Source organism: Mya arenaria, chromosome 8 (assembly GCF_026914265.1).
Source record: "Mya arenaria isolate MELC-2E11 chromosome 8, ASM2691426v1".
Lineage (NCBI taxonomy): Eukaryota > Metazoa > Mollusca > Bivalvia > Myida > Myidae > Mya > Mya arenaria.
In genome coordinates, this window is record NC_069129.1 from 27,763,410 (window position 1) to 27,778,543 (window position 15,134).

The following is a 15,134-nucleotide window of genomic DNA, read 5'->3' on the forward strand; positions in this document are numbered from 1 at the left end:
AGGACTTCCAGCCAAGCGATTTCGAACCAGCGGGGTTCGACTGTTCATAGTAATGAAACGAGATTATAGGAAGTCATAGTAACAGTAATTATAACAAGTTTGTTTTATACACATTACGTTGGTCACATTTATAATTAAGGATGCATTCTAGTCGACTGATCTTACAAACGATTAAGAAAAATGAAAATGCATAGGCTAAAATCAATAGACAGTTGTTTCCTATTGATTTTAACGATATTTCTTCGAAAGCGGAATATAAATAACTGTTTTAGGATTAGCTTATGTTGTCGAGCAGCATTGTCATTGATTAACTGCACACATCTTAAGGCGTCTTAGTTAAATAAATCATCGCATAATTAAGCACAGTTGTTAAGGAAGTCCGGGTATAATTGTACATCGAGTACCTTTATCAAATGTTCGTCGGTTTTGCCAAGTGTGTACAAAATGAATGACGGCCTCGATATCGTATTAAGTAATTTAGTCATACATGGGTCCACTCAAACTTTTAATCGCTTCCAGGAAAAATTCGCGAATAGTCTTGAATATCTTATAATAAAGAAAGAGATCCCCGTTTGACATATCGGCTTATTTTTAAATTTAGCCGTTTCAGGTTTTACCGATATGTCCAACTCATTCAGAATGACTTCCCTTGAGTAGTCTCTAATCAATGGCGGATGTTTCAAAACAAGTTCGGACAAAAACGATACATAACATAAAATAGGGATTTCTACCTCTGACAGTCTCCATTTGGAGTAATAAATGGGGTCAACATTAAGACAAGATGTTGACTTCAATGCTCTGTTCAAGAAGCTGGGTAAGTTTTGTTTCGTTAATTACTATTTTTTAATCTTAAGATGTTTATTATTAATAAACGGCTTGTCTTCTGATTTTCTGCTGAACCAAAAAACAATCGGATTGGTGGATATCAGTTAATGTTTAACTTGCTTGTAAGATTGACTGATTTCAACCTTTCAATTAAGTTTTTTTATAAAAATGGTGAAGGGTTTTTTCGATGAATGTTTAACGTTGTGAGATAGCAGAATTATCGCTTTAAACTTATTATTTGTTAAATTATTGATTTTCTTCTCTTCGCTTCTATCTGTTTTGTTTTTCAACCGGAACTACCCAAAGCAGGTGCCCGTAAAATCAGGCTGCGCAACTCTTGTAAATTTACGAGACAACTCTTGATAGCGGTAGTCCCCCATTGACGATAGCAGTCATATCATTCTTCGTATGAAATAATTTATTAAAATATGCAGGATCTATGATAAAAAGTGCAGTTTATACATGTAAACATGTTTTATAGTCAATTTCTTTGATGTTTTATATGCACAGTATGTAAGATTTAAACTGTGTGTTTAATGAGAACTTTGAACTTTTTTTTTTCAACCACCAGGTGGACATTTTTTTCCAAACAATCTTGTAAACCAAAAAATAAATGAGTGGGCTAAACATAAAAAAAATATCATCATTAAAGTTATGGAAGCCAGAACTAGTTGTTGGACAGAGAGAACTATCAATAAGTTATATAGGGAAATTGAATCTATCGAATTCAAAACCTAAAATTTATCATAGTCATGAAAAATTATTTATTTATGCTCTTGTAAATTGATCTTGTCATAACTTTTCAATCTAAATGTCGAACATTTAATCCCCCGCCACGGAGTGGGGAGGGGATTATAGAAATGCACTTCGTCCGTCTGTTCATCTGTCCATCTTTCATCTAACTGTAACATTTCATGTCCGGGCTATAACTTAATTATGCATGGATGGATTACCATATTACCGTACTTGGTTCAAATATTGTCCTCATTGAGACGATGTGCAGTGACCTTGACCCGGGTCCATATCTCAAAGGTCAAGGTCACATGAGACATATAAAGGTCAAAGTACACATGCTTGTGTCCGGGCTTTTTACATTTAGCAGTGTAGGCATGTCAATTCTTACTGGATTTATTGACCTTATGCATTCCATGTACTTTTAGCAACAATAACTGTATTGATCCAAGAACTCGAACCAATTGCAATTTGTGCCAGTAATCCAAAAATATTTAGGTAACCAATCAAACAACTTGTCCTATATTCACACTCTTGACCAGTGGTTGTGTACAATTTTGGTCAGATTCAACGTACCAGTCAGGTTGCGAGAAAAACAAAATCTACTAAAAACAGTTGCGGGGGATATAGCCATCCTTTGGACTGCCTTGTCAAATATTCGAATAGTAGTTTGCATCCCTAATATATTAACAGTACAGTCCACTTGAAACCGCTTCTTTTTGTTTGCAGATTTACGTGGTTACAGACAAGAAATGTAAAAACAACGCTGTCCGGTTCCTATAATTGTAATGTTGAAGATCAATAACTTGAAATATATGTAGTTCTCCCTGTTCTATCTTTAGGCGGAGAACTTTTTGTCCCACCTCAGATATGAGATCCAAATTTTGGTGTAAAACTTTATCTGGATTCTTATAGTCTCAAATATCTTGACCAAGACAGATTTTATTTTTTAATCATAATGTGTTTGCAGGTCACCATCTGGATGAGATTCGTGTTCGAGCCTTGGAGAATATTCTTTCCAAGTTAGAGCACAAGCTTATATGTGACTCTGATCTTGTCCAAGAACGCCACTTGTTTATTCGCCTCCTTGAATGGTTCAACTACCCGAAATCTTCCCGGCATTCAGATGTCCTCAATCTACTCTGCAGGCTTTCAGAGGTACAGTATAAGTGAGAAGTTGAAGTCGAAATTCCAGAAAAACAATTAAAACAGATTAATTCTTCTTATAAAGCTTTAAAGGTTTTAAACTAAATATTAAAACACACACTTAAAAAGAAGATTTTTTTATACCAACTGACTATAAAAATGGTAGAGTCAGCTCTTATTTTCATAGGTAGGGTCGGGTGACCTGAACCAAATGATTTTTTAGGCCTTATTGTATCAGGCTGAACATTAGAAATTTGTCCTAAAATGTTAGGAATGGTGCTTGATAGAAGTAAAATTAGGTTACAACAACCAAATATGTAAAGTTTGTATGTATTGATGAACTTATTGTAAGTTTTCTTTTTCGAAACAAAGCTATTTTTCTTCAGTCTTAAGCAAACTTCAATAAATTAAAAAAGGATTTTCATCCTCTTCATCATTGTTACAAGAGGTCGCTTCTAAAAAAGGACAGATTGCAGCACCCTTCCATAACTCTTTTAATTGCTAATCTCTAGAGATTTTCAAACTTATTGGTAATTTATTTTCTATCTATATAGCACACATCTGGTGCAGAAACCTTACAAGACATTGGTGCTATTGAGTTTCTTACCAGTCTGCGAAAAGATGTGACATCGGCCCTGCAACCAGTTGTCGATCAGGTGCTTGAGAACTGCATGCGCCTGCCTGACGTTGATATTGGATTGGACCATGCTCCAGAGTGTATCTATCAGAGACACAACCATTCAGGTATGTGATGGCAAAAGTCTATTATTGTTGAAAGAAGCCCAAGCCTGCTAGCCCTACATTGGTAAAGTTTTAAACTTTATAGTTGTTGATAGAAGCCCAGGCCCGGTAGCCCTGTCTGCAGTGGTAAAGTATACAGTTGTTAATTGAAGCCCAAGCCCGCTAGTCCTGGAGCAGTAAAGTTTACAGTTTTCAAAAGAAGTCCAAGCCAGCTTGCCCTGCAGTGGTTTGGTATCACCAGTCTTACAATTTCTATAGTACATTTGTTATAGAATTCTTGTTGATATGAAAGCCTGATATCAATGAGTAAACATTTCAGTGTTATCCAGTGCATCAAAGGCAAATATCCCTATTGTAACAAGGAATTGGGTTATTCATTTCTCATGGAATAAGGTGTGAAAGTGCCATAAAAGGACTCGACAGCATACTGTCTCAAAATATGCAAATACAGTATTTTCTCAAAACAAGCCTAGAATTGTCAATGGATAGTATGATGCCAATTATGCATTATTTTACATGATTAAAATAATATTTTGTAGCTGTCTTCTGTGAGTTTACCTGCTTAATGTGCATAATGGTTTTCAAGTGTAAAGTTTGTATATTTGATGAGACCAAATCCGCAAACAGGAATGAAATATAAAGTCTTGTATTTATTTTTCAGGAATGACAGCGGGTGCAGAAACCACAGTGGATACCATAGCAACCCGTCATACCCAGGATTATTCCCTCGCCCCTAGCACCAATGCCCCTTCTGAGCATGGAGCCAGACTACCAGATTACAGGGAACCACCTTTGGGGTTCTTTGAGGGGTGTCAGGGAGATCTGGGGCAACAGCCTATGACTCCAGGGTCCGGGGGTCACCCCACAGCAGCTGATCTGGGGCTTGGTATGTAAGAGCCTGCTGTTAGCAAATATAACCATAAACACACTTTGTTTGATTAAAATGCATGTTTTTTCCTTCAAAACAATGTTGAAGTTTAATATAATTAAGTTTATCTAAAATATATCGAGCACTGTCTCAAAAGCTTTTTACGGTAAAAGAGAGGGGTGCCAATCATCTTGGGATGTGTGTCTCTGTGTGGGGGATTGGTTTTTTTTTGTTGTGATTGTGAAACAGTTGAATGATAATGAAAATAATTTGGGGGAAAATTGCAGGATTTTTATGAAATTTCTGCTACGGGAAGGTTGCTTTATATCATGCATGCTTATAAGGTTAAATAGAAACTGTTATTGGCTAGATGTTTTTAACAACAAACAATCGCTGATTTTTTAGAGGGCAGTAGCTGTTTTAGAATGACCATATTTCCATGGTTATCACTCACACCCACAGACAGACATGTTCTCTCCTCCACCAACAGGTTTGTTCTACAGTAATATAAATAGTGTTCATACGTATGTGGCCTTGATGGGAAAATCAGACCCAATGGCATGAGTGGAATTCAGTAATTCAGCGTTTCATTTTTAGCTCATGTGTTTTGGGCAGAAAATAGTCAAGTCTGCTCTTTGGCGAACAGTGGCTACCTACGCATACTCCAGTAAAAATGAGTATGCATGGGCGTATAATTTAATATTGTTTCCCACAAAATGGCAAGTGCTTGAATTTCGAAATCAGAAATAACAAATGAAGGCTAAGGGTGTTTGTCGTAATTCCACTCTTATGTTGGCGTTTAGAATCTAGGAAATGCTTGAAAATTGTTCTTTTGTTAGTGTATTCTTTAAAATCTAACTAAGGGATTGGAAACTCAAGCAATTTCCAACATATTTAAATCAAACATAAGACCTTTGCCTGTCAATGCCTCTAATATACGGTTCAAAAGGCTTCTATCTTTTGATAGACATCATGTTTGGTGCAGTATCATATAAAACATGGTGTTTTTACAAAGACTGGATGATTTTCATATTGTGTCTTTTTATCATTTATTCATCTGATCATAGTGTTGTGAAAATTCTTGTTTCAGTTCTCTCCAGAGTCGGGAGGCCTCGATGCTTGTCAGCACGTGCGAGTTTCTAAGTGACGTTGTCTTCCAAGATTTTCCTGCTGAAATTTTCCTGCAGAGGCCTAATATTGTCAAGGTAACTGCTTAAAGTTCATAAATCAAACAAATATTCTGTGAAATTAGAAGCAATTAGACCATATCAACATTTTATGACTGAAAATTACTAAATATTTGACAATTGCCTTACATTATAGACTCAAAAAGCCTTAAATGTGTGATGCAAGGTGCTCTTATTGTGGGGTTTATTCTCTCAGATTTTTTCTATTGAATGCTTCATATCATTGAAAACTACTAGGGTAGGTGGCCATCTTTTATGAGTTTACTATGTGATGTTTGTTTGTATAAATGGATTAGAACTCAATTTTACTGCAAACGTTACAATTTTGAACCTGGTTTATTTTTAGAACCTGCTTTCACTCCTGAGTGGACCAATCAAAGAAGGGGGTGTGGCCAGGCTTCAGGCTGTAAGGACATTGGCTGACTATGTCACATGTCTGCGTAGTAGAATACGATGTCACCAGGATCCCAACTTTTACACAGCAAAACAAGGTTAGCTGGTACTTTGTGATTTATCATTGCTAGAAAGGATAAAATTGGTTGAAAAAAGGTCTTTGTATTATTGAACAACATTCAAGTTTTTAGTTTCAATCATATGTAGCAGGGAACAAACAACATGTGTATAAACAAATAAAATACATGTAGTCAAATACTTTATGCCCTTATAACTCATGGTTAATGCTAAAAGATAGACCAAATCAATATAAAGGTGGATACAGAAGGTTGTCCTTGTTTGGATTACAATACTAAAGTAATGATAATTCAGTAATGCATTGTTTATTTTTTTTATGCCTTTTGTGACAGGCCCACTCTATTTCATTTGTTTCAATTTTGATTGCCAATCAAAGTAAGGAAATAAGGACCTGTGATTGGCCGAGCGTTGAATACTTCAAAGGAAATATAAAACAGTCCTTTTCATTGGTTATTTCAGACTTCAGCACCACACCAACTCCATTCTCTACACCCTCCAGTTCTTCATCAGCCAATCAGAATGGAGGAGGAGATGGAAGACCATCGGTGATTGGTTGGACAGATTCCCGCCCCCGGGGGGATGGCCGGGATGGAGATACATCTGGTTCTTCCACAGGGTATGTTGACACATATATACGCTGTAAACACAAATATATACACTGTATAAACACATTTTTTTAAATTGTAAACACTGTATATACACATATATATGCTGTATATACACATGTATACTCTGTATATACACACTTGTAAGCAGTCTATACACATGTATACACTGTTTATGCTGTATACATATTCCTTACTTTAACATGGACTCATCTCTTATGACACATGTATATTTCGCAGTTTTTGCGTATTTTTTTTCAATTCAAAATTTACTGGGTTTGTACATAAATTCAAGTTGATTTAAAAACAGCATATCTGTATCTGTACTAATCATGTTGCTTTCACATACACATGATAAACTGGGAAACCATTATGCATTATTTTAAACAAGTAAACTGAGCTGAGGCAGCGACAAAATAATATTTTAATCATGTGAAATGATGTGTTTTAGGCCTCATACTAGTTTGTAATGACAATTCTAGGCTTGTCTTGTGGACATAATGTATTTCAGATTTTGGGACCATCTGGTGTCTAGCCCCTTTAATAATCTTTTTTTCATGATTCTTGGCTCACTGATACTCAATTGGATTCCACTGACCTTTGAAGAGGTCTCTCCTTTACATTTCCCATATAACTTGTCATGACCTCAGCAAATAACTATATATTTATATGACAGGACATCTCGGGCTTCCAGTGTGGGCTTAAGCCCGGAAGGCAGGAGAGGAGAACCCATTGACCTTGAGGATGTCCCTGCCCTTCAATACCTGCAGTTAACCCTTCCACAGTTTTGTACCCAGGTTCTGGAGAGAGCACTGCCACTTCTACGCTCTACTGATCAGGTTAGAAAAATAAGATATACATTTCGGTTCTTTGTTAATGAACTGAATAGTATTGCCATGATCTTTTCAGCTTGTCTGGTTTTCATAGAATCGGGGTATTGTCGTAGCATTGGTGGCTCAGTCATTGTTGGCATCATGCCAAAGCTTTAACCTTGGCATATGTCTCCCTATGTTCATGGCTCTAGCTTTACTTATTGTTGAGTTATGCCCCTTCTTTTACTAGAAAAACAAACATGAGCATTTGTGTTAGTTGTTTATGGCTGTTTTTGTTTGAAAATAAGGGTATCACTTCAATTCTACCATCTGAAATGTCTTATATATAAACTATAACATGAAATACAGGACAAGCAAGGAAAATATGGATTTTAAGTGTATAATAATACTAATCATTCTTGGCCCATTGCAGTAAGATAATTTAGTCTTAAACCTGAAGCTGCTTTAAAGTGCTGGGGGATACCCTTAGAGTTATGGGCGGAATCTGTGCGATAAATGCCATTGTTTTGAATCTAGGGTCAAAAACTAGATCTCTGGGACAGACTTTATTGGAAAAGCTGATGTATTTATAAAATGTTCATTTTTCCTCACACAAAGGGGATAGATTCTGTCTATCAGGTTATTTGTATGAACGATATCTACGATAAGTTTAAAAATGGGTCTTTTTGGTTATAAATACTAGGTCACTAGCTCTAATCCTAGGTTTCAAAATTGCATTGTAAAATAAAAGAATCAGCTTTAATGCGGCGTTGCCGCATTGGGGTCTTGTTTCATTAATGTAAAGGAGCATTTAAAGGGACAAGACCTCAGATGGTCCCAAAATCGGCAAATGTAGTGTTTCCTCAAATGAGCCTTGTTCATACAAGCTAGTATGAGGCCGATAATACATCAAGTTACATGATCAAAAGAAAATTGCTATTTTTAAATTTCAATGGTATTTTTATGTGGAAGACAAACCAAGTAAATTTTAAATTTGAAAAATACACAAAAACTGCAATAGATACATTTGTCATAAGTGATGTGATACATCAGTACATGTACGTTATATTCAATGCGTTTAACACAACAAATAATTTTAATGTAAATTTTTGACAATTTTCTATTTCCTTACAATTGTTTCATCTGGTGTCTAGTCCCTTTAAAGCTGCACTCTCACAGATTTAAATGTTTTGACAGCTTTTTTAACCAGGTTTTCAACGAAAACCGGGTTATTAGAATGAGGTTGTTGTTGGACAGGCGGCGGGCGGGCGTCAAACATTGGTTTCTGTTCAATAACTTTAGTTAGCATTGATAGATATTGATGAAACTTGGTGTGTAGGTAGCTTATGGGAAGAGCTAGCTTGGGATTGCTTTTGAGGGGTGTGGGGCTAAGGTTAAGGTCACTGTTACTAAATATAGAAAAATGGTTTCTGCCCAATAACTTTAGTTAGCATTGATAGATATTGACGAAACTTGGTGTGTAAGTTGATTATGTGAAGAGCTAGCTTGGGATTGCTTTTGAGTGGGGAGGGGCTAAGGTCAAGGTCACTGTTACTTAAAATAGAAAAATGGTCAAGGTCACTGTTACATAAAATAGAAAAATGGTTTCTGCCCAATAACTTTAGTAAGCATTGACAGATATTGATGAAACTTGGTGTGTAGGTAGCTTATGTGAAGAGCGAGCTTGGGATTGCTTTTGATGGGGGTGGGGCTAAGGTCGCCTGTTACTAAAAATAGAAAAATGGTTTCTGCCCAATTACTTTAGTTAGGATTGATAGATATTGACAAAAGTTGGTGTGTAGGTAGCTTATGTGAAGAGCTAGCTTGGGATTGCCAGTGAGGGGGGAGGGCTAAGGTCAAGGTCACTGTTACTTAAAATAGAAAAATGATTTCTGCCCAATAACTTTAGTTAGCATTGACCGATATTGATGAAACTTGGTGTGTAAGTTGCTTATGTGAAGAGCTAGCTTGGGATTGCTTTTGAGTGGGGAGGGTCTAAGGTCAAGGTCACTATTACTTAAAAAAGAAAAATGGACAAGGTCACTGTTACTTAAAATAGAAAAATGATTTCTGCCCAATAACTTTAGTTAGCATTGACCAATATTGATGAAACTTGGTGTGTAGGTAGCTTATTGGTGTGTAGGTAGCTTATGTACAGAGCTAGCTTGGGATTGCTTTTGAGGGGGTTGGGGCTAAGGTCAAGGTCGCCTGTTACTAAAAATAGAAAAATGGTTTCTGCCCAATAACATAAGTTAGCATTGATAGATATTGATGAAACTTAGTGTGTAGGTAGCTTATGTGAAGAGCTAGCTTGGAATTGCTTTTGAGTGGGGAGGGGCTACGGTCAATGTCACTGTTACTTGAAAAAGAAAAATGTTTTTTGCCAAATAACTTTTGATAGCATTGATAGATATTGATTAAACTTGGTGTGTTGGTAGCTTATGTAAAGAGCTAGCTTGGGATTGCTTTTGAGGGGAGTGGGGCTATGGTCAAGGTCACTGTTACTAAAAATTTCAAAATGGTGTCCGCCCAATAACTTTAGTTAGCATTGATAGATATTGATAAAACTTGGTGTGTAGGTAGCTTATGTACAGAGCTAGCTTGGGATTGCTTTTGAGAGGGGTGGAGCTAAGGTCAAGGTCACTGTTACTAAAACTGGAAAAATGGTTTCTGCCCAATAACTTTAGTTAGGATTGATAGATATTGACGAAATTTTGTGTGTAGGTACTAGTAGCTTATGTGAAGAGCAAGCTTGGAATTTCTTTTGAGGGGGGTGGGGTCAAGATCACTGTTACTAAAAATAGAAAAATGGTTTCTGCCCAATAACTTAGTTAGAATTGATGGATAGTGATGAATCTTAGTGTGAATATAGCTTATATGAAGCTGCAGATTTAACTTGCTCATACAACAAATTAATTGGCTATAATTTCTGATTGCCCATAACAAAAACCTGGTTTCGTCGCATTGCGGCGCTTCTAGTTTATTTTTGTCTTGGAACAAGCCATTTTTTGTGAAAACCCATGGAAACAAGTTATATAAGACTGCTGGCAAAAAATAAGATCACAGATTTTTATATTTAAGTTAAAAAAGTGATGTTATATGCATTTTTCTTAAACTGTTAGGAACAGTTTAAGCCATAAAACATTAATTTATTGTCAGAAACCTTATATCATTGGCATCACCAAGACAAAAATTAAAAAAGTTGTAAAGATGGTATATCTGTGAGAGTGCAGCTTTAAAAGTATGCATTGGTAATTCACTATTTTGGTCAAAACAGTCACTGAAATATACTTTTCTTTTCTGTTTTTACATTGAAATTGTTTTTGTTTTTTTAAAGACATGAGAATGCTGATGTCAGGTATTTGTACTTTAACATAGCTCTCTGACTAATACCTATTTCAAAGGGTATAGTTTCATGTGTTTTACATGTGACGGAATGGTTGTTACTTTTATTGGTCAAGTTATAAAACTTTCTGAAGTGTTCTATCCCTTAGTACTGGTGTACTTGTATGTATTAATGTACAGAATGTAATACTGAACAAATGTTGTGTTTATGGTAGAATGGAAAATAGTTTGTGTTTGTAAAAATGTTATGTTTAAATTAGCTGTAGTTAAATAGGACCAGTTACATAAAGAACGTAAGTGTGAAAGTGGAGTGGTTGTGGGTTCAAGCCCCATCAGGGTGGGAGTGGTCTAAGGTGTCCCCCTCTCACCTGAGAGGTAATGGGTTCAAGCCTCGCCAGGGTTGGAGTTGTCTAGTGGTTAAGGTGTCCGCCTGTCACCTGAGAGGTTGTGGGTTCAAGACTCGCCAGGGTTGGAGTTGTCTAGTGGTTAAGGTGTCCGCCTGTCACCTGAGAGGTTGTGGGTTCAAGACTCGCCAGGGTTGGAGTTGTCTAGTGGTTAAGGTGTCCGCCTGTCACCTGAGTGGTTGTGGGTTCAAGACTCGCCAGGGTTGGGGTTGTCTAGTGGTTAAGGTGTCTGCCTGTCACCTGAGAGGTTGTGGGTTCCAGCCTCGCCAGGGTTGGGGTTGTCTAGTGGTTAAGGAGTCTGCCTGTCACCTGAGAGGTAATGGGTTCAAGCCTTGCCAGGGTTGGAGTTGTCTAGTGGTAAAGGTGTCTGCCTGTCACCTGAGAGGTTGTGGGTTCGAGCCTCGCCAGGGTTGGAGTTTTCTAGTGGTAAAGGTGTCTGCCTGTCACCTGAGTGGTTGTGGGTTCAAGCCTCACCAGGATTGGAGTTGTCTAGTGGTTCAAGTGTCTGCCTATCACCTGAGTGGTTTTGGGTTCGAGACCCATCAGGGTGGGAGTGGTCTAGTGATTAAGGTGCGCCCCTCTCACCTGAGAGGTTATGGTTTGAGCCCCACCAGGGTGTGAGTGGTCTAGTGGTTACGGTGTCCGCCTGTCACCTGAGTGGTTATGGGTTCAGGTCCCACCAGAGTTGGAGTTGTCTAGTGGTTGAGTTGACTCTCTCTCACCTCAGTGGTTGTGGGTTCAACCCCACCAGGGACTCTTTTTCATGGTCTGTCAAAATGGACACAAGCATAAATTTCTACATAGAAAACAGACTCAAGAGGGATAATATAAGCTATAAGTTTTTATGAAGCTAAGAATAAATTAGTTATGTCTTAGAATACAAGGAGCGATTTCGTATCTAGAAGCGGTTTTGTATCTATGAGCCATTTTGTATGTAGGAATGATTTTTTCCTACAGTATAGTACTGTTAGTGAAAATACTTTCTAAGAATGAAACTCAGCTTCTAGGAATCTTGATAAATTGGCTTCCAGGTAGTTCTGTCTTGGACTTAATAAGAGTTGTGCTTTTCATGTCCTGAGCTGATAACCAAAAATTGCACACAGCACATGTTATATGATGATTTTTTTTCCAAACCATACTGTTTTACCATTCTTAAGTCCGGGTGGCATATGGTGGTCTTCCTCACTCTCAGTGAAAGCTCTTTTTGTGTGTGAAAGATATGTGTGCATTTCTTATCTGATGGCCAAACTGTTTAGTTCTAGCTGGTCGGGCATATAGTACTGTTCTTACTGGGAGAGATTTTTCCAGCCTCTGGCCTTCAGCCAATGGCTTTTCTTATCAACTTTTTATTTATCCATTTTTGAATTGAATGAATTGCATCTGAACAGTTTTTTAAGCATACTGAAGGTTGAGGTTTTACAAAAATAAAGATCTATAAACAGACAATTTCAAATCAATTAATCACTTGTTATGAGCTCATTGTTTCTTAATATATATTTCTTCTGGCTTCACGGCTCAGATTGATCATATGTTTGATTATGAAATCAAAACCAATGTAAGGAAAGTGTAATGTTTTTGTTTTTGTATTTTACTCAAAGTAACAAAAATAAAAATTGGTGAGATGTGTATAAGGGGATTCTTTTCAAATCTTCAAGAATCAATTTAAAAAAAAAACATGCCAGTTTGTTGTCTGCTCAATAACATTAGAAGCCCTTGTCCAATCATCCCCAAATTTGGTCAGTATGTGTTTTTTGCATTGGATCTTGGACTACATTTATTACCAACCATATTGCTTGAGTCACTCGAGAATTATCGCCCTTTATTTATAGATTATACCTCAAAGCTGTCTTGTCTGATCAATAACTTATAACCTTTGTCCAATCATCACCAAATATAGTCAGAATGTGTATGGGCATTATGCTTCGGACAAGTTTGATAACCAGCCAGTTGCTTCAGGCACTCAAGTGTTAAGGCTCTTTATATGTAGAAATTTCCTAAAATTGTTCTTATTCCCTCCATAACTTTTGAAGCCTGAATCTAATCATCACGGAAATAATCAGATTGTGAATTAACATAATATATCTGACTTTTTTATAACCAGCCATATCATTAAGTCACTCGAGAGTATTGTCTGATCAAGTATTCAGAATCCTTTCATAATAATATTGATAACCAGCCCTTATGCCTCAGTCATTCCAGAGTTATGACCCTTGAAATGGCAAAAACTAAATTTACAGTGTATACTCTCTGAATTTGTCTTAACGTTAAACCACTTATCTCAAATTTGACTCAACTACAAACACTTTAAGCTTGGCGTCTTAAAACCAGAACTGGCATATTTGTGACATTTGACTCCCTTGTTTTAAAATATATTATTTAAAATAATGCAGGCCTAATATAGTATTCACTGCATACATTTTACAGTGGTAGTCGTTCTCAGCACTATGAAGATCACAAGGCCCGTTACAAGAAGTTGCTGTTACAGCTTCTTGCCCATCCAATAGAAAAGCTGCGACTGGGCGTATTTACTGCTGTACTGCAATGTGTTAAGGTAGGGAATTGCTTTACTGTTATTTTGAGTGACTTGTTGTTACAGAAATTTGGAAGATTGTTAATGATTTTAATTTTCAAGAATAACTTCATGCAATGTTTTAATAGCTCAATGTTGATGCTAATGTTTGACCTTGAACATTCGTTTAATAAACATAGGGCCCGATGTCTCAACAAGCTAGCATAATGGTGGATTGATTTCCCTGAAAAACAGCCCTTAGTTGACATATGGTTTCTGATTATTTTCAGAGTTTAAACTTTATTATTTGCACATTGCCATTCCAAATTTGTTTTTGAAAAGACGTGTCTTAATGATTTGTGGCTAACCTGTTACCATTAACAAATAAGCTTAATGAAGGATGGAAAAAACAATGGTGATATATTTTACATTTTCAGACGAACCTCAGTGTGCTAAAAGCCAGCGAACCTGGCTCAACAAGCTGTGAGAAGGTCAGATTCATCATTGACGCCGACATCTTGTACGAGATCGTTGTCTTTGGACTCGCTGATAAGGATACAAAGGTATAGTACTAGGGTTTTGATAAAGGCAACATTTGTACCAATTTTCATTTGAAAACCTTGACCTTTTATTGAGTCATTGGCAATGTTTAAATTTTTTCGTGACAAAACTGATAATGTTATCAAAGCTATGTCAAACTCTCAAATTATTTTCTTAAAAAAAACATACAAATTTAAAATACAATAGTAGGGTTTTAGCCAGGATTTAAAAAGGATTGGGTGCTGCAAAAAAGAACCGGGTGCTAAGGGTAAAAACGGCACATTGAATGGGGGTATGAAGAAGTTAACCATTATAAATTTGGCAGAAAATGTCAGAAACATGTTTCATTGCAGCAATATTAGGTTTCAACAGACATGTATGTAAAGTGTGTATTTATTTACAACATTATTATAAATTTTAGACAATTCAAAAGAAATATTTGACAGTCTTGAGCATTTAATTCTATAGAGACAGGTCTCCATGAGGGCAGAATCTTGCCACTGACAAAGAACAGGGTGCAGCACCCTTCCATGACCCATCAGCTACTGTAGTGACATGACTAGTTGTTGTTGACCATGTTAATGCAGACGCAGATGTTAAGATAGGTTATGATGGTGTCATGATTTACTGGAAGAGCTAGCAGAGCTATTACTATTATACAGAATGATCTTGGGCAGCCAGTGAGTTAAGAGCCTGGAGGTCATTTCAATAAAGATCTTGGCCGTGTTAGTGTCCAAGTGTCCATCTAACTTGTTGTTTTATCCCTGAGGTCGTCATCACAGCCAGCGGGTTGGTGACCTACTTCTTTAGAGTCAGTTACTGATGAGCCAAGCCATGGCACTGTGTTTATTAAAGCTGTGAAACTTAATAATATTTCTTCTTGTTGTTTTTATCCCAGGTGGCCAATGCAGCCAGTGAGCTAGTGACTCATTTGTTAAAGAGTCAGTTA

The 15,134-nt window shown here is 36.8% G+C and overlaps 1 protein-coding gene across 1 annotated transcript; it reads left to right on the forward strand.

The window, feature by feature from the left end:
* Nucleotides 1-678: 678 nt before the first annotated feature.
* Nucleotides 679-15,094, forward strand: LOC128242096 (rotatin-like). Its single transcript, XM_052959141.1, has 12 exons — nt 679-814; nt 2,528-2,715; nt 3,258-3,447; nt 4,106-4,330; nt 4,718-4,802; nt 5,403-5,517; nt 5,846-5,990; nt 6,430-6,586; nt 7,252-7,414; nt 13,561-13,687; nt 14,083-14,208; nt 15,084-15,094. Exons 1-10 carry the CDS (start codon nt 760-762, stop codon nt 13,564-13,566), a joined length of 1,329 nt encoding a protein of 442 aa, XP_052815101.1. The 5' UTR covers nt 679-759; the 3' UTR covers nt 13,567-13,687; nt 14,083-14,208; nt 15,084-15,094.
* Nucleotides 15,095-15,134: the final 40 nt, after the last annotated feature.